Here is a 27,049-nt window from a genome sequence, read left to right as displayed (position 1 = left end):
TGGCAATCGTATGAGTGAGACCGTTTCTTCTTTCTTCTCACCAAATCGCCACTATTTAATGCGCGGTGGGCCAGTGCGTTCCTCACGCTGTTTTATCGGTGGCTTAATTCGCAGGAAGGCAATCAACGGCCGATGTTTAGGTGCGATGGTCTCATAGGGAACGACTTTGCAATCAGTGACAGTGGTAAAATGTTGGCGTCTTATGAGAATATAGTCGATTTGCGTTTTACTGTTCCCACTATAAAATGTAGGAAGATGACGTATTCATAAGTACAAGGTCATGGGTGTCCGCAAAATTGATTATACACTCGCCAGCCTCATTGCGCGCTCCGAACCCCTTTCCCCCATGGCACCTGTTACCGTCTGCCTTTTCACCCACATGACCATTAAGGTCGCCGGCAATGATTATATAATCGTCAGCAGGCACGTGACAAGTCTTTTCATCGAGAAGTTGCCAGAAGGCATCTTTCTCGACATCAGGTCGACCTGTCTGTGGTGCGTACGCGGTGAAGAAGTGAATAGTGCGATCAGCTGATATAATGGCGAGCTTCATCAGCCGATCATCAAATCGTTCGACTTATTTAATGGCATCACGGAAACTCTCTGAGATGGCAATACCAACACCATATTGAGTGTGTGGGTTACCAAAATAGAGAAGTTTGTAGCCATTTTTACCGCGCTCGCGTTCAATGTCGCAGCTTTTGGCACCAGACCATCGAGTTTATTGCAGAGCGCAGGTATCAATGCGCCTTTTCCGAAGGGCTCTTGCGAGTTCCTCGGTCTTTCCAGTTAGGGTACCAACAGTTAGCGTGCAGACACGTATTTGTTTTGTTCGTTGTGTACGGACTAACTTGCTTACGTCCTGACGCCGTCCATGCGTCAAGAACCCTTGCCCATTTCTCGACAGGACCGGGGCCCGTCCTGCCGCGTCGACTGCGCTGGACGCCTTAGCATTTCTCCGGGGCTTGTAACTCATCCATCCTTTACCTGGGCTTGGGACCAGCATACTATGTTAATAGCATCGCGGAGTTCTGTCAAAGAGACACTTGTTGTACAGATTGTCGTTATCACCGTATAGTATGACTCGATGCAATAAGTACAACACAAGATATGTTTAAGTGTCGCCATCTATTGACAAAATACGACATTTCTTTTCCCCCAACCCAATATATAATATTGGTGGACTCAAAAGGGAGTTAACAAACACGAAAAAATCAATATTTTTTAGGTGTGGGAATTTTAAAAATTTTTGATTATTCGTGTATGTTAACTTTCCCAAGTAATGAGTAAAAGACCAACATTTAGGGTAGGTTTGATATGAACTCATCCTAGTAGTATATTGCTTAAGGAACCATATCTGAGCGTTATTTTAAATCTTTAGCTGGCTTCTTTTGGCAAGGTTTTCTAAGGTGTCCTACTAGGAAGCCATTGAGCTATTCTGAAAAACATACTTGACAAAAACACCGCAAATCAAGTAACCCTCGTTGCCTCTACCCTACCCATAGTTTAATATAAGTTGTACCTACCATTCATGGAGAGAGATCTTTATTTGTAAAACAATCCCCAAACCCAATTGGTTTGCACTATATTGCATTCTGAGGTACCACAGACCACCTAACAATCTATCAGCTTTTCGTTGCATTGATTGCAACTGCAAGTAAGAGGTGTCTATCCAGATGGGAAAATGAACAGCTCACATGTATAGTCGCAGTGATCCATCTGAGTATAAAAGAAACAATCGCGGTAGGAAGAAGACAGTCCGTGCAGTCTTGTGTTCCTATTTGTAGTACATCCAGCAGCTTAGCAAAAGTGTGTCCCATCAACCTTCGTCATATTTTCAGTGGTGTTTATCGCAAAGTGTTTCGCAAATTCACCGAAATGAGCCTAAATGATAAGAGCGTGGTCGTCACAGGAGGTGCTAGTGGTATTGGTCTTGAAGTTTGCAAACGGTTGCTCGAAAGTGACGCTAAGGTATGTTCGCATCAGTATCCTTACGCTCCCTGAAGTCCCTTGAGACTAATTGATCCCCACCCCAACTGCAGGGAGTAGCTATCATCGATATCCTGGAAAACGTCGACGGGATTGGTCAATTGAGAAGTACGTATCCAGAAAAAAATATCCTGTTCATAAAAGCCGATGTTGCTGATAAGACAGCTATTGATGAAGCCTATGAGGAGATCACGAAATCGTTCGAGTATTTAGACATTGTGGTAAATGTCGCGGGTATCTTCAACGATTTGGATGTTAGTCGAACGATCGGGGTTAACATTGTAAGTAACCTGAATCAGCACGGTCTACATTTCGGATACAAATCGGTCTCACTTACCTTCTTCACTTTAAGGGCGGTATCATCAATTCTACATTTGCAGCCATGAATTATATGAGCAAGGAGAAAGGAGGTCGGGGCGGTATAATTGCCAACATGTCATCTGTCGTAGGCCTGGATCCACTATTCCTCATGCCTGTATACACTTCCACTAAACAAGCCATAGTTGGTTTCACTCGAAGTCTTGCAGTAAGTCAAGGATTACGAAAATGTCCTCCTAATCCTTTATGACCCTTATTCTATCTAGAATGAAATCTACTTCGAAAAGGCTGGAATCAAATTCATAATCCTGTGCCCTGGTGCAACTATAACTCAACTCTTCACTAACTTTACGGAAAAAATAATCTTCCCAGACATGGGAGACGTAGCATATCGAGTTTTGGATCGACTGCACAAGCAAAGGTAAAACTTCAACAAAAAATTTAAAAAAAAAACCTTAATATTCGCCTTTGATTCACAGCCCAGCAGACGTATCAAAATGCATCCTGTCAGCAATAGAACAGTGTGAAAACGGTTCGATTTGGATTATTGAAAATAAGCAATTACACCCAATAAAAATGACTCGTTATTGGACCAGTATCGAAGAAAAGGTTTAGGAGTAATTCTTTCGAAAGTGGACCACCGCCTTTCAGTGCCTAGAATTCACGGAGTTGTAAAATTCTAAAGTTAAAAGTTAGGAATGTGATCTTTGCTTTTACAAAATCGATCGATTGTTATTCCTAGTCCTTAATAAAATCATGAATACTCATATGAGTGATATTTTTATGAGTTATGACCAACGCCTTTCCGTATAAAACATTTACAGATAATCCATTTCACTAGTCCTTGGTTAAAGCCTAAATCTTCCTAGGAAAGCCCCACCCCCACCCAAAATTCATAACCACGCCTTACTCACCATTTCCACTTTATGCAGTTTGCTCTGGATTGATGCAATCATTGATTTTATCGCATCCCAATCCTCCTGCGATGTTACCATTCTCCTCATCACATTTTCCGGTATAAAAGCTTCACCTAAAGTTTCCTCTAGGTATCTCCTCTCGTCCTGAATCTCGTACAGTGGAAGAATATGTGTTCTGAGTCCTACTTGGACTCCCTTGCAGTTTGAACAATTGGGCGAATTATCCAATTATATTTAAAAGGTACTCTCGATACCCTCACGTCCCGTCAAAAACTGGGTGAAATTATAAATAATCTCCCATGTTGTCGCCACAGCCACTCTTGATGGTAGAAATCAGCCTGTGTGCCACCGCCCTTTTCCGAGTGGTCTCAACGTTCCTGTAATCTATTCACAGATCTCTCCCTTTCAGTGTTCTTCATTTGCGACAAAGGGGAAATTAACATCAAATTCTATAGGCTCGTAATCTCATTTGCTAAGATGTCAATTGGCATCATTCGAAAGATGACGAATACAGCCTCATCTGAGACGGTTCTGAAGGCAGAACACACCCTTAGGGCCAACCTACTATAGACGGTACTCAGTTTATGAGCATTATAATGATATGCGAAATGCCTCTCCTCAAATAGGGGTGGCATAAAGCAAGATCGAGCTCACCATCTTGGCAACAAGTACCCTACAAGTATTATATATCGTGGCCTTCCCATGTTTTACATTATCCCTGCCAGGGAGCCCTACATCCCTTGTCACAAGTATACTGCTCGTTTTGTTTTAAATTTAACTTCGTATCTATCATCACTCCCAAGTATTTGATGATCTTCTTGAAAGTGCTCCGTTTTTTCCTCCACAAGTGCCAGTCCAGTGTTCCTTAATCAGGCCTTAACAACACTGATTGCTTCGCAAGAGTATAACTCAGCAAATGCTCTAAATGCTATGCGATTTCAACTAAGGAACCGGAAGGTTAAGTACATCATTGTGCATGATGCTCCACAGCAGTGGTCCCAGTACAGAGCCCTGTGAGACATGCGCGAAGCAAACGTACTTCTTGGGTCCATTATCGATGTCATACCAGAGCGTCCGTTCTTGCGGGTAGCTATCCTCAATAGCTGTGTGATAGGCGAGAACATCAATCTTCACCAGGCACTTTCGTATAAGGTTCCAATTGGCCGAATTAAATGCATTGCTTGGCCAGGGTCACCGCCACGCAATTTTTTTTTTGGTATAACTCCTTCCGTGAATTGCATTTTCGGACAAGCCAATAACCATTTTGATAGCATCGATGGTTGATTGACGTTACGGAACTAAAACTTCCGATCTAAAAGACCTCCTTGGCTTTCGACGATTGGGAGTAATCTGTTGTAAAGTACCCCCTCCAACATTTTGCCATGACGTCTAGAAAACATATAGGTCTATAGGAGGATGGTTCACCTGGAGGTTTACCAGCGTTAGGCAGCCGTACCAGCTTCTGCTGCTTCCATACTGTAGGAAATATCCCCTCGAAAAATTCAGCGAACATGTCCGGTCTGGATTTTACGCCAACCTTAAGGACTCTGTTTGGTATGCCGTCCAGGCCCGGAGCTTTGTTGTCACCTATTCAGCTGAAGATCTCCAACAGCTCGTCCGTGGCTAGTGCAGGAATTGCTATCACATGCAGAGATCTCTGAAATGTGTCAGTGCCCGTCTCTTGCTGAGGGATTTTCAAAAAGATCGCCGCTCGACCAGTCAGTTTCTATAGGATTCACTTATGATGGCAATTTCTATCTGAGATTTATAAGTGGTCTGCTCAAATAAGTCCTGAACGATGCTCCAATGATTCAGGTTTATTTGTATAAACCTCATTTTTCCATTGCCTCAGCACCTTTCCTGAATTTTGGCTATTTACCACTTCCGGCAATATGCCGGTTATTCCTTCGTACAATAGGCATTTGGGGACCCTATTGCACTCCTTGGCAAGATGTCCTTTCTCCCCACACCTTCTGCATCAATCAATGCCGCTGGTGCATGTCTTCGTGAAGTGCCCGTCTGTCTATCTGTCACTTCCGATTTACTCGGAAACGGCTGAACCTATCGTCAAGCAATTTGGTGAGAACATGTAGTCTGTGTGCGGCTTTACATGCAGCTAATAGTGCTAGTTTGTGTGTGGTGTAAATTTTTTTTTCACAGAATGTAGCCATATGGTGTAGCAAATGAGAAGTGTAGAAGTGTGTAAGATTGTTACCCACTAAAACCACCCCATTTTTTCCTTTTTGCTTTACCGCCGACTCCCAGCAAAGCATGTCTTGATAGGAATTGGTTCAGGCGGTAATTAACCTAGCCGTGTTACTGAATCCACTCCTCAATACGGGGAATCAGTGTGCGGGTCATTTCACCGTCGCTGCCAGTTTTTTAGCAGCTTCGGCCTTGCCGCCTATCGGTATTCTGCATCCTATTCAAATAGAGTCTTTCTCCCCTTCTCGTACAGACTTTCTATGATAGAACGTCCATTAGGACCATTTCCGTAATAACACATGCTGTCTTCCCTGTAGTGTGACTTCGAGGCCTCATCCATGCTAACGATAGGCTGATATTTCTCATTTTCTCATAGACATAGTCCAGGGGTATTTAATAGCCGGGTTTGAAGGGCTGATATGGCCACTAATACGAACATCAATCGTATTTCTTTTCATACGGCTGGTAATTAAGACCGCGTCTGTGCTTTGTTCCCCAAGATCAAAGTCAACCATTTTCAGCCATGCTTATATGGCGCGTTGGTGTATACTTCAACATCGTCAGGTTATTTCGCGACGACAAGCATGGCCAGCTGATGCCCGAAATCGATTATCGTGGCCTCCTTTGGCACTGGAAGGGCAAGGACCTCATTGTACACCACCCCACAGGAGGGAACCCAGTACTGCGCCCTGTATTGTTCCCATTGGGACGATGCAATATTTAGGTCTCTCGTTCATAACATACAAGAGTGTCCTTTCCGTGGGGACCTCTAGAATAGCTAAGTCAAGTAATTAGGGACACTCGTGTTACCCAATGTGTTTTTTGTCCTTTCCCAATTGGCTAAAGTAAACGCATTTTTCACGGTCAATACTACCACGGCACAGCATTTATTGGAGGACATCTCGTCTCGAGCCAGCTTTAAAATCACGTCTATGGCGTCAATCCCAAAATAAGCTTGATGAAAGCTAAATTGCCACTCCGATTCTATGCTAGGGAGAAACATATTTTAGACGACCCTTTCTTTCATCGTTGCTAACTTGTCTATAATGCAAATCGAATGGGATGGTGATGGGTATGCTGGTTTCTTATTGACCTTCGGTAGCATGTCAGACGTATATGGGTCCCGAATCAAATAAATAAATGGACCGTCAATTATCTACCGATGGCCGACACTCAATAAGGAGTTTATAATATTTTTGGATTTATCAGAACTTCCTAAACCGCGTGAGCTGCGTTGAGGGCGACCTGTCTAGCTCCAATATACCACTTTTCCCAGCTTGTTGAGGTTCTTGAGCCAATTAGGGAGCTTAAGGTGCTAGTCTTCATTATAATTTTATACTTGATTTTGCTATACAAATGACCCAAAAACTTAAAATAAAATGTTTCTTCGTGACCCCCCATTCATGTGAGCTCACTTTGTTATGGTTTTGACGAATTGATATGGGATAATGGCGTCATACACGTTGTAAAAAGCACGAAATTCACAACAAATGGCAAAGTTTCACCCTCTATAACTTTGTTAATAATGGTTCGATTTTCTTCAAACTTGACCAAATTGTGTCTTATGCAGTCCTTTATACAAATGCAATTTTGTAGTTCTAACGTGAACTTAAGGGGGGTTTCCAGCTAAATTTCTAAAATATGCTAATATACTATTTGTGCAAATATCGGAACCGTTTAGATACACTGATTTTTTTCAGATTTTTCGGTTGGATTGGTTCTGAGAACGAGACCTATTACATCTTTTGGTGCTCACATTGTGAGCCCTCACTCCCCTACGTTGCACCCGATATAAAATGTGGGGCCAGTTTCGAAAAGCACTAATTAAGCCCTTTCATTTGATACCCCACATGACTACATTCTGTAAAATAAATTGCACCCTCCATTTACATGTATGGGGAGTCTATCCTTAAACTTAACACAAAATGGTGCCACTTGCTCTATGTAAAGGGACCATCAGACCACACACTCTCACAAATTTTCGTGACAATCGGTCTGGCCGTTCCCGAACAAATCGGGTGTGACAGATAGACAGACAGACATCGAATCGATTCTAATAAGCCAAAAATGTACTTCGGCCTAGTTTATGTCTGAACTTACGACGGATTACACTTCAATATAAGTCGCACTCATGGCATGTTTGCGATTATATATAAATGGAGTGATTACCACCTGTCGCCACTTTCGGTCACGCTGCTCCCAGGGCAAAGGTGAGGCAACGTTTAATGAGTTGCCTCTGCCCTGGACGAAACCGTCAGTCAACTTTTTTTTCAAAAATCAGCTTTTAAAATATTTTGGGAAAATTCGAAAGTCGAAAATATTGTAAAACAATTTAAATAATGAGCGTGTTTTCGACTCTTCGTAGCTACTCTCGCAGTCTCAATTGTGTATCCTCTTTTTCTAAAATACGGATTTCTCCTTTTCATGTAAACCAACCATTCTTGACAACCGTATTCGCGAAATCGTTGAAATAACGTGAATCAAGCCGGATTTGTCAAAAACTGCGGAACTACTGACGCAATACACGCTGCGCGGTTACTCATGGAGAAACACCGTGAGAAGCATCGCCCTCTTTACATTGCATTTCTGGATCTAGAGAAAGCGTTTTTTGACGACCGATCCCCATGATACAGGCACAATCACTATCAGCGGCAGTGATCTGCCCAGAACTGAGCGATTTAAATACCTCGGGTCAACGCTATCAGCCAATGGAGAACTGCGTTATGAAATTGCTTCAAGCATTAACGCAACCTGGATGAAGTGGCGTGCCACAACTGGTGTTCTTTGTGATCGACGTATCAACGAACATCTCAAATCGAAAATTTACCACAATGTTGTCCGTCCTGTCGCTCTCTATGGTTCTGAGTGTTGGCCAACTATAAAAGATAATGAACGGCGTCTTGCGGTAATGAAGACGAAGATGTTACGTTGGACTAGTGGCGTGACACATTTTGATCACATCCTTTCGGATGAGGATGAGGATATTCGCGATCGTTATGGGGTTGCACCGATCGTGGAAAAGTTGCGAGAGAGGTGTCTTCAATGGTATGGTCACGCAATTCGTGCAAACGAGAATTCACTTGCCAAGATTGGTCTGAACATCGAAATCGATGGTAATGGCAGGCCTAAACAACGATGGCTTTATACGCTGGATGGGGATTTAAAAGCCTCGAAATTGAACCCAGATCAGGAATTCGATAGAGCCAAATGGCGAAGCCGATCACGACGAGCCCACCCCGCTTGTGAACGGGACAAAGGCTGAAGAAGAAGAAGAAATCGTTCGAAAAATTAAACTGACAAAATAGGTAATCCTTAGAAACATTTTTTATTCAAAAGATACATAAATGTTCTTTCTACTTACATAGAATCGGAAAAATATTACTGAAGATACTTATTAGAAAAAGTTTATTGTGTATAACATGAAAAGTCTGTTACCAAGGAGGGAATAATGGCTAAACTTACTACAATATATGTTTTTTTTTTCCACCAAAAGTACGTATTTCATAATGACAAAACGATCACTTATATCTTTAATAATTTACATGTACAAATGATTAATCAAACATAATATCTCAATTGAAGTACTATAGGTAACAAAATATTCATCCAAAATACTCGTATATGCACATATACTTTTCTCATTTGATATTAATAATAATAATCATGAAACTCTTAAGTGGTACATATTGAACGGATTGGACTCTATAAAATTCAAGTAAAAATATAATATCAGAAAACAGTTTCGTTTCATTTTGAAAATCTATATTTATGAATGCCCCGTTATAATTATTGTACTTTTAATAAGATGGAGGTAATATTATGGTCGTTAAATTATGCTCGCACTATTCTATTTTTTGCTATTAGATAGCGTTTTTCCTTGTCCAATTTGTAATGCGAGTCGGTAAGGCCGAAACATGGTTTTTTTTTTAAATATGAACTGTTTGTATGTATATTCCGGTGTGTAAATATCTTTTTAGCAAACAAGAAAGTTTAACTTAAATTGAATGCATACGCTTTTATAGTACATAGAATCCTTTACTTTGTGTTCATTTTGATTTATGGGTTATTATAATATTATTATCACAAAAATAATAATCATTTATGACATTCTTATAGAAGTGTCGAATCTATCGATTAGTGAGTCTTATCGTAGGTGTCCTTGTGGTTGTAGCCCGAGACATAGCCAGAATCATCAACCAGATTCTTGCGTCCAGCGATACCTTTGCCTTTGCCAGTCTCATCGAAACGCTCCTTATGCGAGCCGGTGTATTTGGAAGTGTCAGTTAAACGACCTACAGTTGCAGCTGCTTTGCCAGGCTGAAAAGAGGGTTAAAAAACATGCAATTTAGTTAGATCTATCTTTGATGGTTAGACTTGTGTGTGTGTGTGTGTATGGTGGGGGAGAAGCTACAGCTTCTGAGCAGTCAGGCCGTGTTGGCCCATTCTACTCACCTCCCCCGCCTAACGGAATATTCCGGATTCATTAACGTATCGCAGGATTTCCCTTAGTGGATGTGATGATACACCAAAGATCTGATGCCTGATGCGTCCATGGGCGGGGCATTCACATAGGAAATGTTCCGTGGATTCCGCTTCCTCATTACAGGAGGGACACGTATCATCTTCAGTAATTCCTATTCTGAACATATACCCAGCTAGTGAATTATGGCCTGTCAGAATGCCCACAATACACTTGCAAGTCCTCCTGTTTTTCGACAGGATAAACTTTGCGGTACGTATGTTGGGTTCTGGCAAGAAAAGTTTGGTGTGTCCAACGGCATTTCGGCTCTGCCACCTGTCATTATGGGAAACTTGTTCCCAGTTTTTGAAAACAGATTTAGCCAATGCTACTGATACCCCAATTGCTGGCTCCGGTCCCGGCATAGGGGAGATTGCCCCTCTTTCGCTAAAGCGTTCGAGATTTCATTTCCCTCTATGCCACAGTGACCAGGTACCCAGAGTAGTTCCACCGTATTGAATCTAGACATAGAGTTCAAACGGTTTCTGCATTCCTGAACGATTTTCGAGGTGATCAAAGGACTGCTCAATGCCCTCAATGTAGCTTGACTGTCACTGCAGATTGCGATGCGCCTCCCCTTCAACCACTCGTCAATCACCAAGGTTGCTACCCTTAGGATGACATAAACTTCGGCTTGAAAAACCGTTGCATATTGTCCCAAAAGAAAAGCCCACTTCTCGTTTTTATTCAAGAGGTAGACTCCGGCTCCAGAACCCTCTTCTGTTTTTGAGCCATCCGTGTAGAAGACTTCCGTATATCCCGCCACGCATTCCTCTGGGTTTTCCCAGTCCTCTTTACGCTTCAGTGTAACTTCATATCTTTTACTAAACAGATGTATGGGGACACGAGAATCGGAAGGCATTGTAAGAACTGGATTCAGTCCTCCCAGTAACTCTTCCAATGCTCTGTGCCCCCCACATCGGTTGTTTTCCCATAGATCTAATCGAAGTAGCCTATGAGCTGCTCTCATTGCAGTGCTTTGAATAAATATATCCAGGGACTGCAAATTGAGTAGTGCATTCAGAGCTGCCCTGGATGTCGTGCTCATGGCACCAGTGATACCCAGACACACAGTTCTTTGCAGTGCGTCTAGTTTACGGTGAAAACCTTTTTGTCTCACCTTAACCCACCACACTACGGATGCATATACGAACATCGGCCTAATTATGGCCTGAGTCCCCATGTCGAGGCAAAAGTCCGTCTGCACAGCCCATAAGCTGAGAGCTCGTTTCATCTTTACCTCTACATATTTGTTCCAAAGAAGTTTTTTTATCTAGAGTAACCCCCAGATAGTTCACTTCTTCGGAGAGTTGAAGGGTAGTACCCCTCATCTCAGGAAGACAAAGTCCATCCAGTTTTCTCCTTTTTGTGAATAAAACCATTGTGGTTTTATTTGGATTAACTGACAAACCATGTCTAAGGCACCAGCTGTCTATCAAATCAACGGCACGCTGTATATTCCTACACACCGTTCCAAGATCCCGCTCAACAGCAAGTACAGCCACGTCATCAGCATAAGCTTGAGCGTGTATTGGCAAATTTTGCAGTTCGCATAGCAGTGAGTCGATCAGCATACTCCACAGAAGCGACGAAAGCACACCTCCTTGGGGGCAGCCCTTCGTTGCCTCCGTAGTCAGGTAGCGATTGACCCCTACCTCAGCGCACAGCAATCTTTGCGTTAGCATAGCATGGATCCACTTAATTAAAGCATCATCAACACCATACTCTCTGGGGGCATCACAAAGTTTTTGAAAAGGCGCACAATCAAAAGCCCCTTCAATGTCCACGAACACCCCCATCGCGTACTCACCATTCAAAGTTGCATCCTCTATCTTTGTGACCAAAGAATGAAGAGCAGACTCACAGGACTTTCTACGTTGTTAAGCATGTTGGTTTTCACTAAGTGGGTGTGACCTAAGTGCCTTTCCACGAATGTGACGCTCCACCAGTCTCTCCAAACCTTTCAGCAAGAATGAAGTCAAGCTGATCTGTCTGAAGTTCTTTGGATTAGAATAGTCATCTTTCCTAGGTTTCGGTATGAAAACTACCTTAACCTGTTGCCAAGAAGAAGGCACGTAGCCCAGAGCAAGACATTCTCGAAAAATATTTCTTAGAGGTCGCTCTAAATGCTCCATACCCTCCTTTAGCATTGCCGGATAGATGCCATCCATGCCAGGTGCTTTGAAATGTTCAAAGGACAGTATGGCAGCTCTCACCTTTTCATGGGTAACAACCGCTTTCGCAGTGTTCCAGTTCCCCTTGCAACACTTGGGTGGTGTACTTCCAGGACGATCTGTACTGAATCCAGTCTGGAGTTAGTGAAAGTACCGTCGGGTTTTCTAAGAGAATCCAACTTGGCCGACTCATCCCTTTTGAGGACTCTGCACAGCCTTGAAGTCTCTCTTTCGTCTTCCAGTTCCTCACAGTACGCTCTAAATGAGTCTCGTTTCGAACACCTAACGAGCCTCTTATATTCACATTGTGAGTTCCTGAAATTTAACCAGTCTTCGTTCTTGTTACTTTTACAAGCACGGTTTAGAAGTCGCCTGGTTGATTTCCTGAGTTTTTGCAGTTCTCGGTTCCACCAAGGAACCGTTTTACCGCTTTGGCTTCGGGAAATAGCACAAGCCTCTTCATAGCACTCTAAAAGTGTGCAGTTCAGAGTTTTCAATTGATCTTCCAGCACCAAAGGAGTTCTTAGTCGCCTAGGGAACTGTAGTTTATTGCCAAGAAGTTCATGGAACTTTGCCCAATCCGTTTTCCTAGGGTTCGGTCTTTGTACTGCAGACTTTTCGCCCGCAATAGTCAGATTGAATTCTAGATATCGGTGATCTGACAGTGAGACCTCGTCTAGCACTCGCCAGTGTGTAATCAACTCTAACAATTTTGGGGTACAGATTGTTAGGTCAATTACTTCGCTTCTTCTCGGTCCCACGAACGTAGGGGCGCACCCTACGTTTGCAGTCATAAGACCAGCTGAAGTGATGAAATCAAATAGCTTCTTCCCTCTTGGATTGCATTTGCTACTGCCCCAACAAATATGTTGAGCATTCGCATCGCAACCTATTAAGAGTTCGAGACCAATTGATTCTGCATACGCCACCAGATCCCTAAGCTCTTGCGTCGGTGGAGGATACAAAGAATCATAGGGTAAATAAGCGGAGGCAACTATGATGTTGTTCCTCTCGCCATTTATCTGGTATTGTATGATGACCGTAGCTAAGTCCTGGGAACAATATTGTCTCAGCATAGTTGCCTCTAACCGTCTTGACATCAGGACTCAAGCTCCCGGTCTTATTGATCTTTCGTCGTAGAAGATCCTAGCCCCCTTTACTGATCCAATGCCACAGATTCTGTTAAATCGAACTCACGGTTCTTACACCAGAAAGATATAGGAGAAATCCTGTAGAGGTAGGAGGTAGCTAGGAGGGAGCTTTGGCATGCTGCAGGTTGATTTGACCAATCTTTATGTTTTTCGACATAAACTTAGTCTTATGGAAAACAGCTAGAAGCGTATGCGGCAGTCCGCATATGACGGGGTTTCCCCCACACCGTACGGCCAGAGACTCGATCCCCTCGTGATTAATTTCTCTGAGAAAAGCCGTACTTTGAAGTACCGCAGTTCCCATATTCTCATCCACGAAAGATCTCATCTCATCCCGCAGAGCATTCGTCTGTTTTCCACTTAGCACCTTAATTGGTTTGCGGTGTTCGGGTTCCATAGATTTGATTACTCGAACTGGCATCAAGTCAGTTCCGTTCACGTCTCTGTCTTCCCTTCCTTCCGCCTGTTCCTTGGAAGGTGTAGGAGAAGTTACTAACAGGTAGGATTCACTCTGTAGTCCCTTCCCCAGTGCGAGCCCCCATAGGGGGGTTCCGCGCCTGTATGCACTAGCCTCCACCCGCGGCTCCATTGTGGAAGAGTGCACCGAAGGTGCTGCAATTTGCTCTATGTTGTGTGAGTCGAAGACCATCATTGTTTTTCGCTCTCAAAATGAAGATGATGCCCTGCAGTTTCCTGATATGACTGAATTTCAGTCTATATAGGAAAAAGTGGAGCACCATATGGTGACTTCCCTTGAGCACATTCTGACTCTGTTGGTCCAGTTCGAATACCAAGTTGAAACCTTCCAGGTTTGTAGATTTGTTCTTTCTGGCAATCATGAACTTTACCCTCCAGTGTCCAAACTCCATGCCCGGGTTCTATTCACCCAGCAAGCGGATGATGTCCTCTGCCTTCCTTCGAGGGCCCGGTAGCCAACATCCGACATGTTCTGTCCTGCGTAGCTCAGTGTTTACAATAGTGAATTTGAGCCGACCGCCGGAACTCAAAGTTGGGATTACCTGCTGGAGCCACTTTAAGGCAGCCTCGTCAGTGCACTCCAAATGGAGAAGCCCATCACGAAAACCTTGATTGTTAAATCGTGGCTTCGTTCCAGTCTCCAGCATGGTTAGACTTATGTAATACAGATAAGGAAAAATAGAAAAGTCTTTGTACTCAAAAATATATCTTTAGTTACTCGTAGTTAACTGAAAGTGATATCTTACTGTAATTTGCTGCACCCCTGGAGCTCCACAATTGGCCAATTTATTTTTGATTTCTGACAACTCCACTTTTTTCGCTTTTGCCAAATCTTCCAAAAATTTCAAATAATCTTCATAGGAAACCTTAACAGATTTCAGTTTCTTGAAATATATTCCGGTGTCGGTGGTGGTTATTTTCTTGTCGATTACTTTTGCTTGCTTCATCCATTTATCACTCTGTGACAAGGTGATGTGTTTTCCATCTGACTTGATGTCTCCAAATTTAGCAAAGGCTTTGAAACTTTCCTTCAGATTTCCAGATTGATCGTCTGCTAGGGCCATTTGTGCCATCTCGGCAACTGGCGCTGAACCGTTTTGCTGTTCAGACATGATTACTGATCTGAAAAAAAAAGATGAAATTGGTTTGAGAAAGTTTGACAAAACAAGTGAATTGATCGAGATCTTTTTTAGAGTAGGGAAAGGCTTTAGGTAAACATTATAATTAAAAGTTGTGTATACCTATGAACTGCAACATGTGAATACATAGTTGGTTTCAACACTAGATAATCTTTAAAAAAAAAGTCCGTTAAAGTTCTTGTGCTGCCGATTGTTCAAATTTCCTCAAAGCATATTCAAAGCGTAAAAAGCCGGAACCGAGGAATATTCCACTCTTGCCAGTGTTTTATTTTAAACCACCTGTTTTAGTAAACTTTATAAAATTGGAAATTTATGTGAGGGTTATAAGAGTTTCTGTGAGTCTTAGAGGAAACTGAAATGCCAGAGTTACTGAGACTTTTCATTTTCGTTGCCGATAGCGTCCTTCGTGCTGTCTTGACTAAAGGTCAATGGATTAAGTCATCCTGTTCTGTCCTTAGGCAGCTCGACTACACTGATGATGTGCATGTTCTCCCGCCAATAGCCTACTGCCTGCGACGTTCGCAGACTTACCAATCTGAGCACATCTTCCAAAGGCAAAGACTGCGCAAATTCTTTGTTAAAGAGGTACCTTGCCTGAGGTATGAGGACGCCGCTGTATATAAAGTGCATGGCGGTCTCTTCCAATTCCTCACATTGACTAACACCAAAATTATTCCCATGCAATAGTTTAGGGAGCAAGCTCTCGCTAAAAGTCCTATCAGGGTCCTACTTCTTAATGGACAATAAAAATGCCACTCCAGAAACCCCGGGTTCTTTTACAAAGATGTTCGCCTGCCGGCAGAAATACAAATTTTTCTATTCGGTTGCGTGAGTCCTTACGATTTCATCTTTCAAACTTGATTTGTTAATGGATGACCCCACGACTGTGGATTCAGATCCTTGGTGACCCAATCAGTCAGCCCCTACATTACCAGCGATATTTGAGTGCCCTGATAGCCATTTCAATAGTGTTTCGTCCAATTAGCCTAAGATAAACGAAAAACTTCGTCAAGGTATGGGCCAGCCACTTATAAACGTGTGTGGCTTGCCTGTCATTTCCCGACAGTGGGTAAGGTCCTTTCTTGTGTCTTAAGCTAGTCTTGTCCGAAGTTGTAACGGGAAAAATAACAACCGAAATCATAAGATATGCTATAGTTCGACCTAAAAACGAACATCCGAACAAAAATAACAAAAAGGATTTGAATTGGAATGGGACGGCTCGGATTTTGAAATCCTCGTTGTTTCTCAAAATATCACGCAACAAATTTTGTTTGAGATACTTCTATACCAAGTCCTTCAAGGGGAAAAAGAAGGAGGGAAAATTAAAGAAGGTGTTTCACGATGTAAAGGAATTCAATACGGAGAAAAAGAAACACAACTAGCAGATAAAGAACAAAACAAGTCGGGAAACCGGAAGCTGGACGCTTCAGGTACGAAAGGTTTTGTGTATTTCTTAGTACGTAGCACGTAATATATGCATATGTCCACTTTCGGGTGATATTGACATTGATAGTCTTCAATTTTCAAAGAAGCAACAACTTCTACGTATTATAAATTTGTTAGTAATCCATCAAACTTGGTATGATCATGCTCTACATTATAGCCTACATCACTACAGAATTTCGTGCCGCTAGGATGAATTTAAGGGGGGTTTCCAGCCAATTACAAAAAAATTATAGTAATATACTATTATTAACTTTCTTTGAAGAGATATCGATATGAAAGGTATTTCGGAGTCAAGGCACCATATAGTGGCAGCCTCCTGATTTTTTTCAGAGTTTTCGGTTTGGTAGTTTCTGAGAATGGCCCCCTTAAAGAAATGATCAGTTTCAACCCCCCGCACTCCCCACGTTTCCAAGAAATATCAAAACTAAGACCGGCTTCGAAAAGTACTAATCGAGACCTTTAATTTGATACTCCACATGACTATATTTGATGAAAAAAAATTGTACACCCCCCTTTTGCATGTATGGGAACCCCCCCTTAAATTCAACGTAAAAGGATGTAACTCACTGTATGTGTGATCGTTTACAGTTCCCACCTTTCTACCAAATTTCGTGTCAATCGCTATAACCGTCTCCGAGAAAAATGCGTGTGACGGACAGACAGACAGACAGTCACCAGAGACGAGCTGCTGGATATCTGTGGTAGAATAGGAGACAATAAAGCGCCGGGCCTGGACGGAGTACCGAATAAGGCCCTTAAGCTTGCCGTGAAATCCAGACCGGACATGTTCGCTGAGTTATTCGAAGAGTGCATGTCCGAAGGGGTATTTCCAGTGGCATGGAAGCGGCAGAAATTGGTACTTCTGCCTAAACCAGGTAAACCTCCAGGTGAACCATCCTCATATCGACCCATATGTCCCCTGGACACGGTGGGGAAAATGCTAGAGCGGGTAATCTATAATAGATTACTCCCGGTTGTTGAGAGCCAAGGCGGCCTTTCGGATCGGCAGTATGGGTTCCGTAAAGCCAGATCAACCATTGATGCCATCAAAATGGTTACTGGCTTGGCCGAAGATGCAATTCACGGAAAGGGTAGTACCAGCAAATGTTGCGTGGTAGTAACCCTGGATGTGAAAAATGCATTCAATTCGGCCAATTGGAATCTAATACGGAAATCTTTAGCGAAGGTTGGTATTCCCGCCTATCTCGCTGCTATTGTCGATAGTTATTTAGCTGAAAGGAGGCTCTGGTATGATACCGGTGACGGACCCCAGGAGTACGTTGTTTCCGCGGGTGTCCCGCAGGGCTCCGTATTGTGCCCACTACTGTGGAACATCATGTACAACGATGTATTTAATCTTCCCCTTCCGGGGGACGCCACAGTGGTGGGTTACGCTGACGACATAGCGCTGGTTGTTGTCACAAAGCATCTCGAAGATGCTGAGTTATACTCAAGTGAGGCAATCGGTGCTGTTAAAAGTTGGTTAAAGAGCTCTGGTCTGACACTTGCGGAGGAAAAAACGGAAGCAGTCCTCATCACTAAGCGCCGTAAGAGAAATTACGCCTGTATTAGAATCGGGAATCATATCATCACTTCCAAGCCGACGATCAATTACTTGGGAGTGGTGATAGACAGGAAGCTTAGCTATAAGCAACATGTGCGGTATGTTTGCGACAAATCATCCACTGCAAGTATGGCGTTGGCAAGGATGATGCCGAACATTGGACAGACGGTAAACCCTACAATTCGAATCAGACTTTAAGGTCTCAATAAGAATTCTAAGTAACGAACCGTTACTTGAGCTTTAAATATTTGTATCAAATGTATGAAAACAGAAAAAGAAAGTGTGAAGACCTGTCAAGACTTCGTGGCAATATATGTATACGAAATAAGAAACAAATCTGGAAACTGGAAGCTGAACGCTTTAAATATGAAAGGTTTTGTTGATTTTTTATGTAAGAATAGTGGGCTATACGATAAGTTCCACTTATCTAGGAGTACAGGATAAGTCGACCTAGATCCGTTAAGGACGTGTAGTATCCATAATTTCGGACTGATTTCACTTTGAAACACCCTACCCCAAGATGGTCGAGTAAAGGAATGTGTGGGTGAGCATCATTTCTTATCATTTGATTGGGCCTTACTTTATCCCTGATAATTTAAATGGCGAAGACTAGGAAAATTTCCTGAGAGGTGACCTAGGCGACATACTGGATGATCTCCCACTCAATCAGCTTCGCGACATGTGGTTTCAGCATAATAGCTGAATGCCCATTTCAGAAGAAGTGTTAGAGAATGGCTGGATACAAATTATCCCAACAAGTGGATTGGACGAAGAAAGAATACTTAATGCGGCGAATGAAATAAGAAGGACTTTGACAACTGGTGTAGTAAAAAGTGGACTTTGCAAAAGAGTCCGAAAATGTGTGTAAAACAGAGGTGGACATGTTGAACATGAAATTTTGAGGTATTTTATTCGAACCTTAAAGTTAAATAAATGTTATTTTGGACTCATCTATTGTTTTATTTAATTATCTAAGTTCAAAGAATAAATTAGATTAAATAAGCGGCATTATTTTTAAATCCCATGTAGCATAAAAGGCTAAGTTGTTTCTGTGAGTTTAAATAAAACCCTAGATTGTTATACCTCGTTAGATAGCTGATAAAACGTAAATATTTTGGGGCACAACAAAGCAGTTGTCATTTTTTTTTGAGATATAATGTAAAGAAAATTAAACTTTTTAAATTTGTACTACTTTTTTAACTTTCAATCTTCTACAACGACCTATATAGTTAAATTACGTACAATTATGGTTATTGAGGTCATAAAACATCTTACTTTACATGTTTAAATTAAATAATTAAATAAAAATAATTATAAGAGTCACATATTTCAAAAAATCTAACTCAATAGCCGAAAAATCGGCCATTTTTATAAAAAAAATAATAAAACTCGAGTATCTCGAAAACCCTTAACGGATCTAGGTCGACTTATCTTGTACCCCTGTATATAGCTCGCAATTAATATACTCGACATTCAATTCAGTGGGGCACCGATATTTTATCTCGTGAAGGGTAGTTATTTGACGTGAAAGGGGCAACTTTGACCTACTATAACTTTATTAATAATAGTAGGATTCCCACCAAACTTTTCATTATGATCCTTCCTATTAAAGTTAGATTGAAGATGATTTTTTTTTCAATTTTTTTTAGTTAATCTTTCTTGGCTCTTGGTTTGGTCTTTCGGACCCCCGCACTCCTCCTCTTGGCAACCGATCTCAAAACTAATATCTGCGAAAAGTGCTAATGGAGATCTTTCATTTGATACCCCACATGACTATATTCGCTGGTGAATCCGTTTCTGAGGAGATGGGTGTGTACGAATAGGGCAAAGTGACCTTTTCTGAGTGGGCAGAGCATCTTTTAAAAACTATCAACGTAGGGGAAGAGAATCATTGTGTGGAGATCAATTTGCATGTAGTTGAACACACAGCAGTAACGTCATCAGTGCATTAGTAAAGTATCGTGTCGATTGATTTGATTTTGTGGAAAACAAAACCTCATTACAATCGGTTTACTATAGTCCGTTTGCCTCTCTGTCTGTCTTAAAATTCAGCAGGGAGGCTGGAACTGAGAATCTCTGCGCATACAGGCAATGGTATCGCTCTACGGATTTTTATTAGTACATTTCGAAGCAGATTTTAGCTGCGGCATCAGTCTCAAATTGGGCAGGAGGGTTACACTTTCACCAATTAAGGGGCTAATCTGAGAAACTACCCTCTCTCGGAGGACTCGAAATACACCTTATACATATATTTCCCTATAAATTTAACAAAAGTGTATTGGGACCGGCAAGTTCTAACTGTTTGCCATATTTCACACAATAAGTCTGACGTGCTGTTAGTTGACAAGACAGGTCGCTCCGCGTATATTATTGATGGTCTATCCCCCATAACAGCAAAATTGAATGGAAATACGGGGAGATGAAGGTGAACTATGAGCCACTGGCTCGGCAAATAAAAAAAAAATGCCATCTCGAGCGGGTGGTTGTAGTTCCCATAATATTGTCAGCTACAGGTATTGTACCTAAATCCCTCACGGCTTGCTTTGATATCCTGGGACTCTCACACAGTCTGGTTCAAACCATACAGAAATATACCATTCTGCATTGCGGGGAATTCTCGACGGATTCTCCCATTGACCTAGTATCGGTCACCACCATCAGCGCCCCTCTATAATGTAAGTAGGTAGGATTGTCCGATCCTAAATGCTTGGCACTTAGTGCTAGTATTTGGTAAAATCTGGAATCTGCCGAGGTTGTGACAACTCGGAAATAAAAATTGATGTCACAGGCTACGTTCTGACAAATTTTTAGCAGGAAAGTTTTAAAATGGTGACACTCTTACATGCATTTAGGACTGGAAATTTGTATGAACCTAGAAAATTAGGTAATGGTTAAGGTTTTTTAGTCCGCTGCACTTCATTATATAGAATGTGCGTGTTACAAGCGCGGCACAAACGCGCGGCTTTAAAACGCAAATAGCTACAAAATATATGTAGGTACATGTCTGTCTTCATAGAAATAATAAGTCGGGAAACTGGAAGCTTATGCTCCAGGTATTTAAGGATTTGCATTTGCTACAATTTTAAAATATTGTTTACTATGTGCGTACATATATACATATATTTTCTCCGAAATTTTCAGTCTTATGCCCAACATTCCCTTTTATACTAACGCCAATTTTTAACTTTTAGGCTGGACTTTCTAATAAATCTCTCAAATATAGTAATATATCAATATAAACTTCAATTTAGTAGATGTTGGAATGGGATATACAGTGAGGCCTAGATTTCGTACAGGTTTGTTAGGTTCTAAGAGCAAAATGTATTATAATTTATGGTGCCCACATTTCAGATCAACTCATTTATCCCCGATATTGAAAGTTGGGCCCGCCAATTACTAATTGCGCTCCCCAACTTCTTGGAAATGCCGGAGAATATTAGATACGACAGACAGATAGACGTTGAATTGATTTTAATGTTTTATTTTACACCTTAAAATATGCCTTTAGCGGGCGGGGCGTAGAAAGTATAATTTCGGAAGAGAGAAAAGGAGATGATGGGGAAAACAGCGTATACGAAATATTGTTGAACTAAAGAGGAAAGCATACTACAAAGTATAGGCCACGTAGTTGTGAATGAAATGAAATGAAGTCAACATTACAGTTTCGTTTGGAAGTTAACAATGGCGTCCCCTTAATATTAATTTCAACAATACTATTTTTCGTACGCCTAGGGCATCATGCAGAAAATGAAATAAGGATTTTTAAAAAAGTCACGGTGCTTCAAAGGCATTGAAGGAAATTTAATCAGTCTCGAATATCAAAGTGAAAGTAGAAGATCATCATTATCATGAACGGCGCAACAACCAGTATCCGGTCTAAGTCTGCCTTAATAAGGAACTGCAGACATCCCGGTTTTGCGGCGAGGTCCAACAATTCGATATCCCTAAAAGCTGTCTGGCGTCCTGACCTACGCCATCGCTCCATCTTAGGCAGGGTCTGCCTCGTCTTCTTTTTCTACCATAGATATTGCCCTTATAGATTTTCCGGGCTGGATCATCCTCATCCAGTAAAAGATACATACATATATTACATCAGAAGAGTGAATGGACTGACATATTAGGGGGTTTTGCGCTTAAGGATCACATAAACAAGTCGGGAAACCGGAAGCTTGACGCTTCAGGTATAAAAGGTTTTGTGTATCCCTATGTGAGGAGCATAACGTAGTTCCCCATTGGCTTATAGCATTGACCCGAAACATTGAAATCGTTCAGTTCTGGGCAGGTTACTGCCATTGCCAGAACTGAGCGATTTAAGTATCTCGAAGGGCAGGTTACTGCCATTGCCAGAACTCAGCGATTTAAATATCTCGAGTCAACGCTATCAGCCAATAGAGAACTGCGTAATGAAATTGTTTCGCACATTAATGCAACCTGGATGAAGTGGCATTCCCCAGCTGGCGTTCTTTGTGATCGACGTATCAGCGCACGTCCCAAATCTAAAATTTACTGCAATGTCGTCCGTTTGCCACTCTCTATGGTTCTGAGTGTTGGCCGACTATAAAGGACAATGAACAGCGTCTTGCGGTAATAGGGACGAAGATGTTGCATTGCACTGGTGGCGTGACACGTTTTGATTACGTCTGAAATGAGAATATCCGCGATCGATATGGGTTTGCATCGATCGTCAAAAAACTGCAAGAGAGGCGTTTTCGATGGTGTGGTCACGTAATTCACGCTAACGAGAATTCAACAACCAGTATTGATCAGAACATCGACACATCGAATATGGTAAGCAACCAAAAAGCCGGCCAAAACAATGGTGGCTTGATACGCTGGATGGGGATTTAAAGGTCTCGCGATTACATACTGATGAGGCATTTGATAAAATAAAATGACGAAACCGATCATCACCAGCCAACCCCGCTTGTGAACTGAAGGCTGAAGAAAAAGAAAAAGATGTGAGGAGCGACGAGTGCACGACAGCTCCGTGTAATATAGCTAAAAATTCCATTGCCCTCTATTTTCTAGAAAGCGATTTAAATAAATCATTTGATGGAAAGCCCTGTGTTGATAATGGTCAACCTCATACGCTTCACGCTCTCAGTTTAATATTATTAGCGAATGAAAACAATTTAATCAACATCAAATATAAATAAATGCGACTTTAATATTTCACGCGAATGTCAATTATTCCGGGCAATTATGACGTCAGCATCTGATTTGTATGGCTTTGGAAGCGGTAAATTCGCGCGAAATTGCTAAGTTTGAACTGCTATAACTTTGGCGTTAATTGCCAGATTTCTACGAAATTTTGCGTGTATATACAAAATATTGTTCTCTATGCTGGTATAAATTTCGGAAGTCCAAGGATGAATTTAAGGGGGGTTTTCCAGTAAATTTCTATAAAGTAGTTATATACTATTAGTAAGTTTATTTGAGTAGATATCGGAATGGGACATATTTTGAGGCCTAGATTTCATCTAGGCGCATTACTCCGATTTTTTCCGGATTTTTAGTTTGAGTAGTTTCCGAAAATGAGCCCTGTCTCACTTCAAGTGCGTACTTTGCAATTTATGCCAAAACTAATATCAGTTTCGGAAAGTACAAATCGAGACCTTTCATTTGATGCCCTACACAACTACATCCGGTGAAAAAAATTTTTGAATCCCCCTTTTGCATGTATGGGGAGCCCCCCTTTAAACTCCACCTAAATTTATGCCACTCACTGTATGCCTGGGGTTTCATAGTTCCCATCTGTCCACCAAATTCCGTTCGGATCGGTTTAGCCGTTTTGGAGGAAAATGCGTGTGACAGACAGACAGACAGACATTGAATCGATTTTAATAAGGTTTTTGTTTTACACAAAACCTTAAAAATGACTAGTTACTACTCCGTATGGAAACTTTTAGTATCATATACATACTTCACTGGGCAGTGGCATGGATTTAACGAGACATTGGATACTATATATTCGGCTGGAATTTTTTTTGCATTATTCGAGAAGACATTTCATCAAGTATTAGTTTTTTTTGGATATGGGACCTTCGCGAAACCTGCCGTTGACTTAATCCCACAGGTTCTCAATAATATTGAACTGCGAGAAGTCGCTTCGAACAATAGAACACTACAACATTATGTTTATGTTTCGGGTCACTGTTTTGGCATACCTACAATATTTGATTTTTAAGGTTTTGTGTAAACACAAAACATTTTTCTCGTAAACGGTTACAGCGATTGACACCAAATTTGGTAGAAAGGTGGGAACTGTGAACGCTCACGCATACAGTGAGTTACATCCTCTTACGTCAAATTTAAGGGGGGGTCCCCATACATGCAAAAGGGGGGTGTAATTTTTCTTTTCATCAAATATAGTCATGTGGGGTATCAAATTAAAGGTCTCGGTTAGTACTTTCCGAAGCCGGTCTTAGTTTTGACATTTGTTGGAAAGGAGGGGAGTGCGGGGGGTTGAAAGTGACCATTCCTTTACGGGGGCCATTCTCAGAAACTACTCAACCGAAAAATCTGAAAAAAATCAAGAGGCTGCCACTATATGGTGCCTGGGCTCCGAAATACCTTCCACACTGATATCTGCACAAATAAAGTTAATAATAGTGTATTACTATAATTTTTAGTAATTCGCTGCAAAACCCCCCTTAAGTTCATGCTAGGACGACGAAATTTCGCAACAATATAGAGTGTAACATAGAGCATGACGTTACCAAGTTTGGTGGAAATCGCACTATTGCTAACAAAGTTATAATACGTCAAAGTTGTCGCTTCTTTGCAAATTCAAGGCTATAAATGTCAATATCATCCGAAAGTGGATATTCTCACATAATATTGTATATGCATATATTACGTGCTACGTACTAAGAAATGCACAAAACCTTTCGTAACTGAAGCGTCCAGCTTCCGGTTTCCCGACTTGTTTTAAAATATCAATGAACATATTCACATCCAAATTCCCCTCCACATATGCCACATTTCCCATGCCGTCCGTGCCGTAACAGCGACCCTACCATAGCAATTCCCTAGCTATACATTTCACGTATCGAACGGAATAAAACTTATGTTAATGAAGTCAATCAAGTAAAGCGATTTGAGTTTGCTCAGAACTATCTTTTCGACAAGCTTGGGGTGATATACTCTTTGTTAATGAGTCTAGATTTAATGAATGCTCTTGCAATGGAAAGTAAAAGCGTAGAGAAAGCCTAACACAAAACTGTTCAATTGTCCGAAACTACTTAAAACCTCTCCATAATCCTCACAGTACAATGTCATTGAGAACCTGTGTAATTACATATGTCAACGGTGGGCTTCGAGAAGGTCCCATTTCGAACAGGAAATACTTGATGGATGGTCTTCTCGAATAATGGAGAGAAATTCCAGCCGAATATATCCAACGTTTGGTCGAATCGAATAATAAAAAATGTTTTGTTGGTAAAGGAACACATTAAGGGGGTCATCCCGTGTAAAGGCCGTTTTTTGGCTTTTTTTTAGAAATTTTTTGTGAAGAACTAGATAAAGATACAAATACGAATTCACCATAGATTAATTAACATCTTGAGCGTGCATAGTCATTTTTCTACCCCGATCGCATAGTTCATTATTGAAATACAGAGCAATTTATACACCCATCTCCAAAAAAGGTGTTTTTCTACTGCCACGCTAGAGGGCGCTGTTATCATCTTAAAGAAAAATAGTAAACGGCATTTTAACGTACAGACCTAACTACAGTCCGCAAACTAGGATTATTAAAAAATATTAAAAGCAAAATTTCTGGTGCCGTGTTAAACTTTTTTTGTGAATTTTGGTGTATTTTCACGGCTTCTTCAATGAATAAAAAAAAAATTACTGAACGAATCGCAATTATCCTAGTTTGTGGACCGTAGAAATATGTTCTGAATAAGTCGTGAAAATTTCAAAGAATTTCGTTGCATAGATTTTGGGCTATGGTGACAGCTGATTTTCAACACGCAGTTGCCAGAAAAACGCATTTAAAAAGTAGAATGTCAGTTTTAGCCGTAAAACCTTAACTGACCATTAATCTGCTATACCTGGTCCATAAACTTTAGGTTTTTTGAAGAAACACATGTACGGCCTTGGCTTCAATTCTTGTCCTTTTAGCGAAGTCATTCGAACGTCGTTCGGACCGATAAATACGAGCTTTATTACGGCGATCAACATAAATCTGGCATGCAACTTATCACGTGTTTAACACTATAATTTCAGAACGACTCCGAATATCAAAAAATCACTTTGCTCCTATATTCTACACTATATCTAGATACAATTGATGCTAAAAAAAAATCGATTCCCCGCATCCGACACACGGGATGACCCCCTTAATGAAAAACAAGCCAGTTTAGTGTTTACTACTTAATTTTTTATGGACTTGTGCATTTTCATTCTCTTCCTCCCTCAAAGAGGTTTTGAGAAACCACATTTTGTACATTTTGTAGAACACCTAAAACGGCTCGGTGATGTAGCCAAGTCATTAACGGACATCTCTCTAACAAGTCTATGTGAAGCTTTTCTAAACCAAAAAGATTAGTTATTCAGTGTTTCCTATATGTTTACTATTTATGCGGTGCGTGCGAAAACCTTGAATAAATGTTTTCATATTCTGTTTACATATTATCTTCTTTTGAATTTAGTTACGAAGATGATTGTTGTTTTGTAACTTTTCTTTTCATCGTGAAGGTTACGTAAGCGGGCAAACATCGAAGAAATTTTAATGAAATTGTCGTTATAAAAATTGACTATCATTGACCTCTCTCCAAAAACAATGGGATGATATATGAATGTAGATTATATTCTTCTAACTCAAAATAGTCCATAGCTCATTTGCATGCAAATTTACTCAATAAACAATAAATCTGATCAGTTTACTGCAAAGTGGTATTCTTGAAATCACAGCCTAAAATAGAATGACTTTCAATCTAAAATTCATTTCGTTATTCATACAAGATACGTCATCGCGAATTTCTATTATTATTCACACAGATTAAGAAAAGGCATAATTTATAGAGTCCATGAAAAATAATGTCAGCTTCCACTTAATAGTTTTCACAGATGACTGTATTGGTTCAATGGCGTCACTTTTGGAACCCGGAGACCACTGGAACAACTAAACCGGGAAAGCCTAAG

At 41.1% G+C, this 27,049-nt stretch overlaps 2 protein-coding genes across 4 annotated transcripts in view; one reads left to right on the top strand and one right to left on the bottom strand.

The window, feature by feature from the left end:
- The first annotated feature begins 1,738 nt into the window (after positions 1-1,738).
- Positions 1,739-27,049, top strand: part of LOC119648626 — an 84,258-nt gene continuing 58,947 nt past the window's right edge. Inside the window, exons 1-5 of the mRNA XM_038050396.1 lie at positions 1,739-1,971; positions 2,043-2,270; positions 2,342-2,515; positions 2,574-2,728; positions 2,787-2,916. Coding sequence (XP_037906324.1) covers positions 1,879-1,971; positions 2,043-2,270; positions 2,342-2,515; positions 2,574-2,728; positions 2,787-2,916 — 780 coding nt within the window. The 5' untranslated portion in view covers positions 1,739-1,878. The remainder of the gene's footprint in view (positions 1,972-2,042; positions 2,271-2,341; positions 2,516-2,573; positions 2,729-2,786; positions 2,917-27,049) is intronic.
- Positions 8,818-27,049, bottom strand: part of LOC119647810 (tubulin polymerization-promoting protein homolog) — a 37,467-nt gene continuing 19,235 nt past the window's right edge. For 2 of the 3 annotated variants that reach the window (XM_038049027.1, XM_038049028.1), the window contains exons 2-3: positions 14,497-14,872; positions 8,818-9,746 (exon numbers count right to left, since the gene is read on the bottom strand). In XM_038049027.1, the coding sequence (XP_037904955.1) occupies positions 9,564-9,746; positions 14,497-14,862 (549 nt within the window). In that variant the 5' untranslated portion in view covers positions 14,863-14,872 and the 3' untranslated portion in view covers positions 8,818-9,563. Of the gene's footprint in view, positions 9,747-14,496; positions 14,873-14,991; positions 15,174-27,049 lie in introns of those variants that run through there. The other variant, XM_038049026.1, reaches the window with a different exon arrangement.

This window comes from Hermetia illucens, chromosome 2, assembly GCF_905115235.1.
Source record: "Hermetia illucens chromosome 2, iHerIll2.2.curated.20191125, whole genome shotgun sequence".
NCBI classification, from domain to species: Eukaryota; Metazoa; Arthropoda; class Insecta; order Diptera; family Stratiomyidae; genus Hermetia; species Hermetia illucens.
Note: the sequence above shows the minus strand (reverse complement) of the source record. Positions and strands in the feature narration are given on the sequence as shown.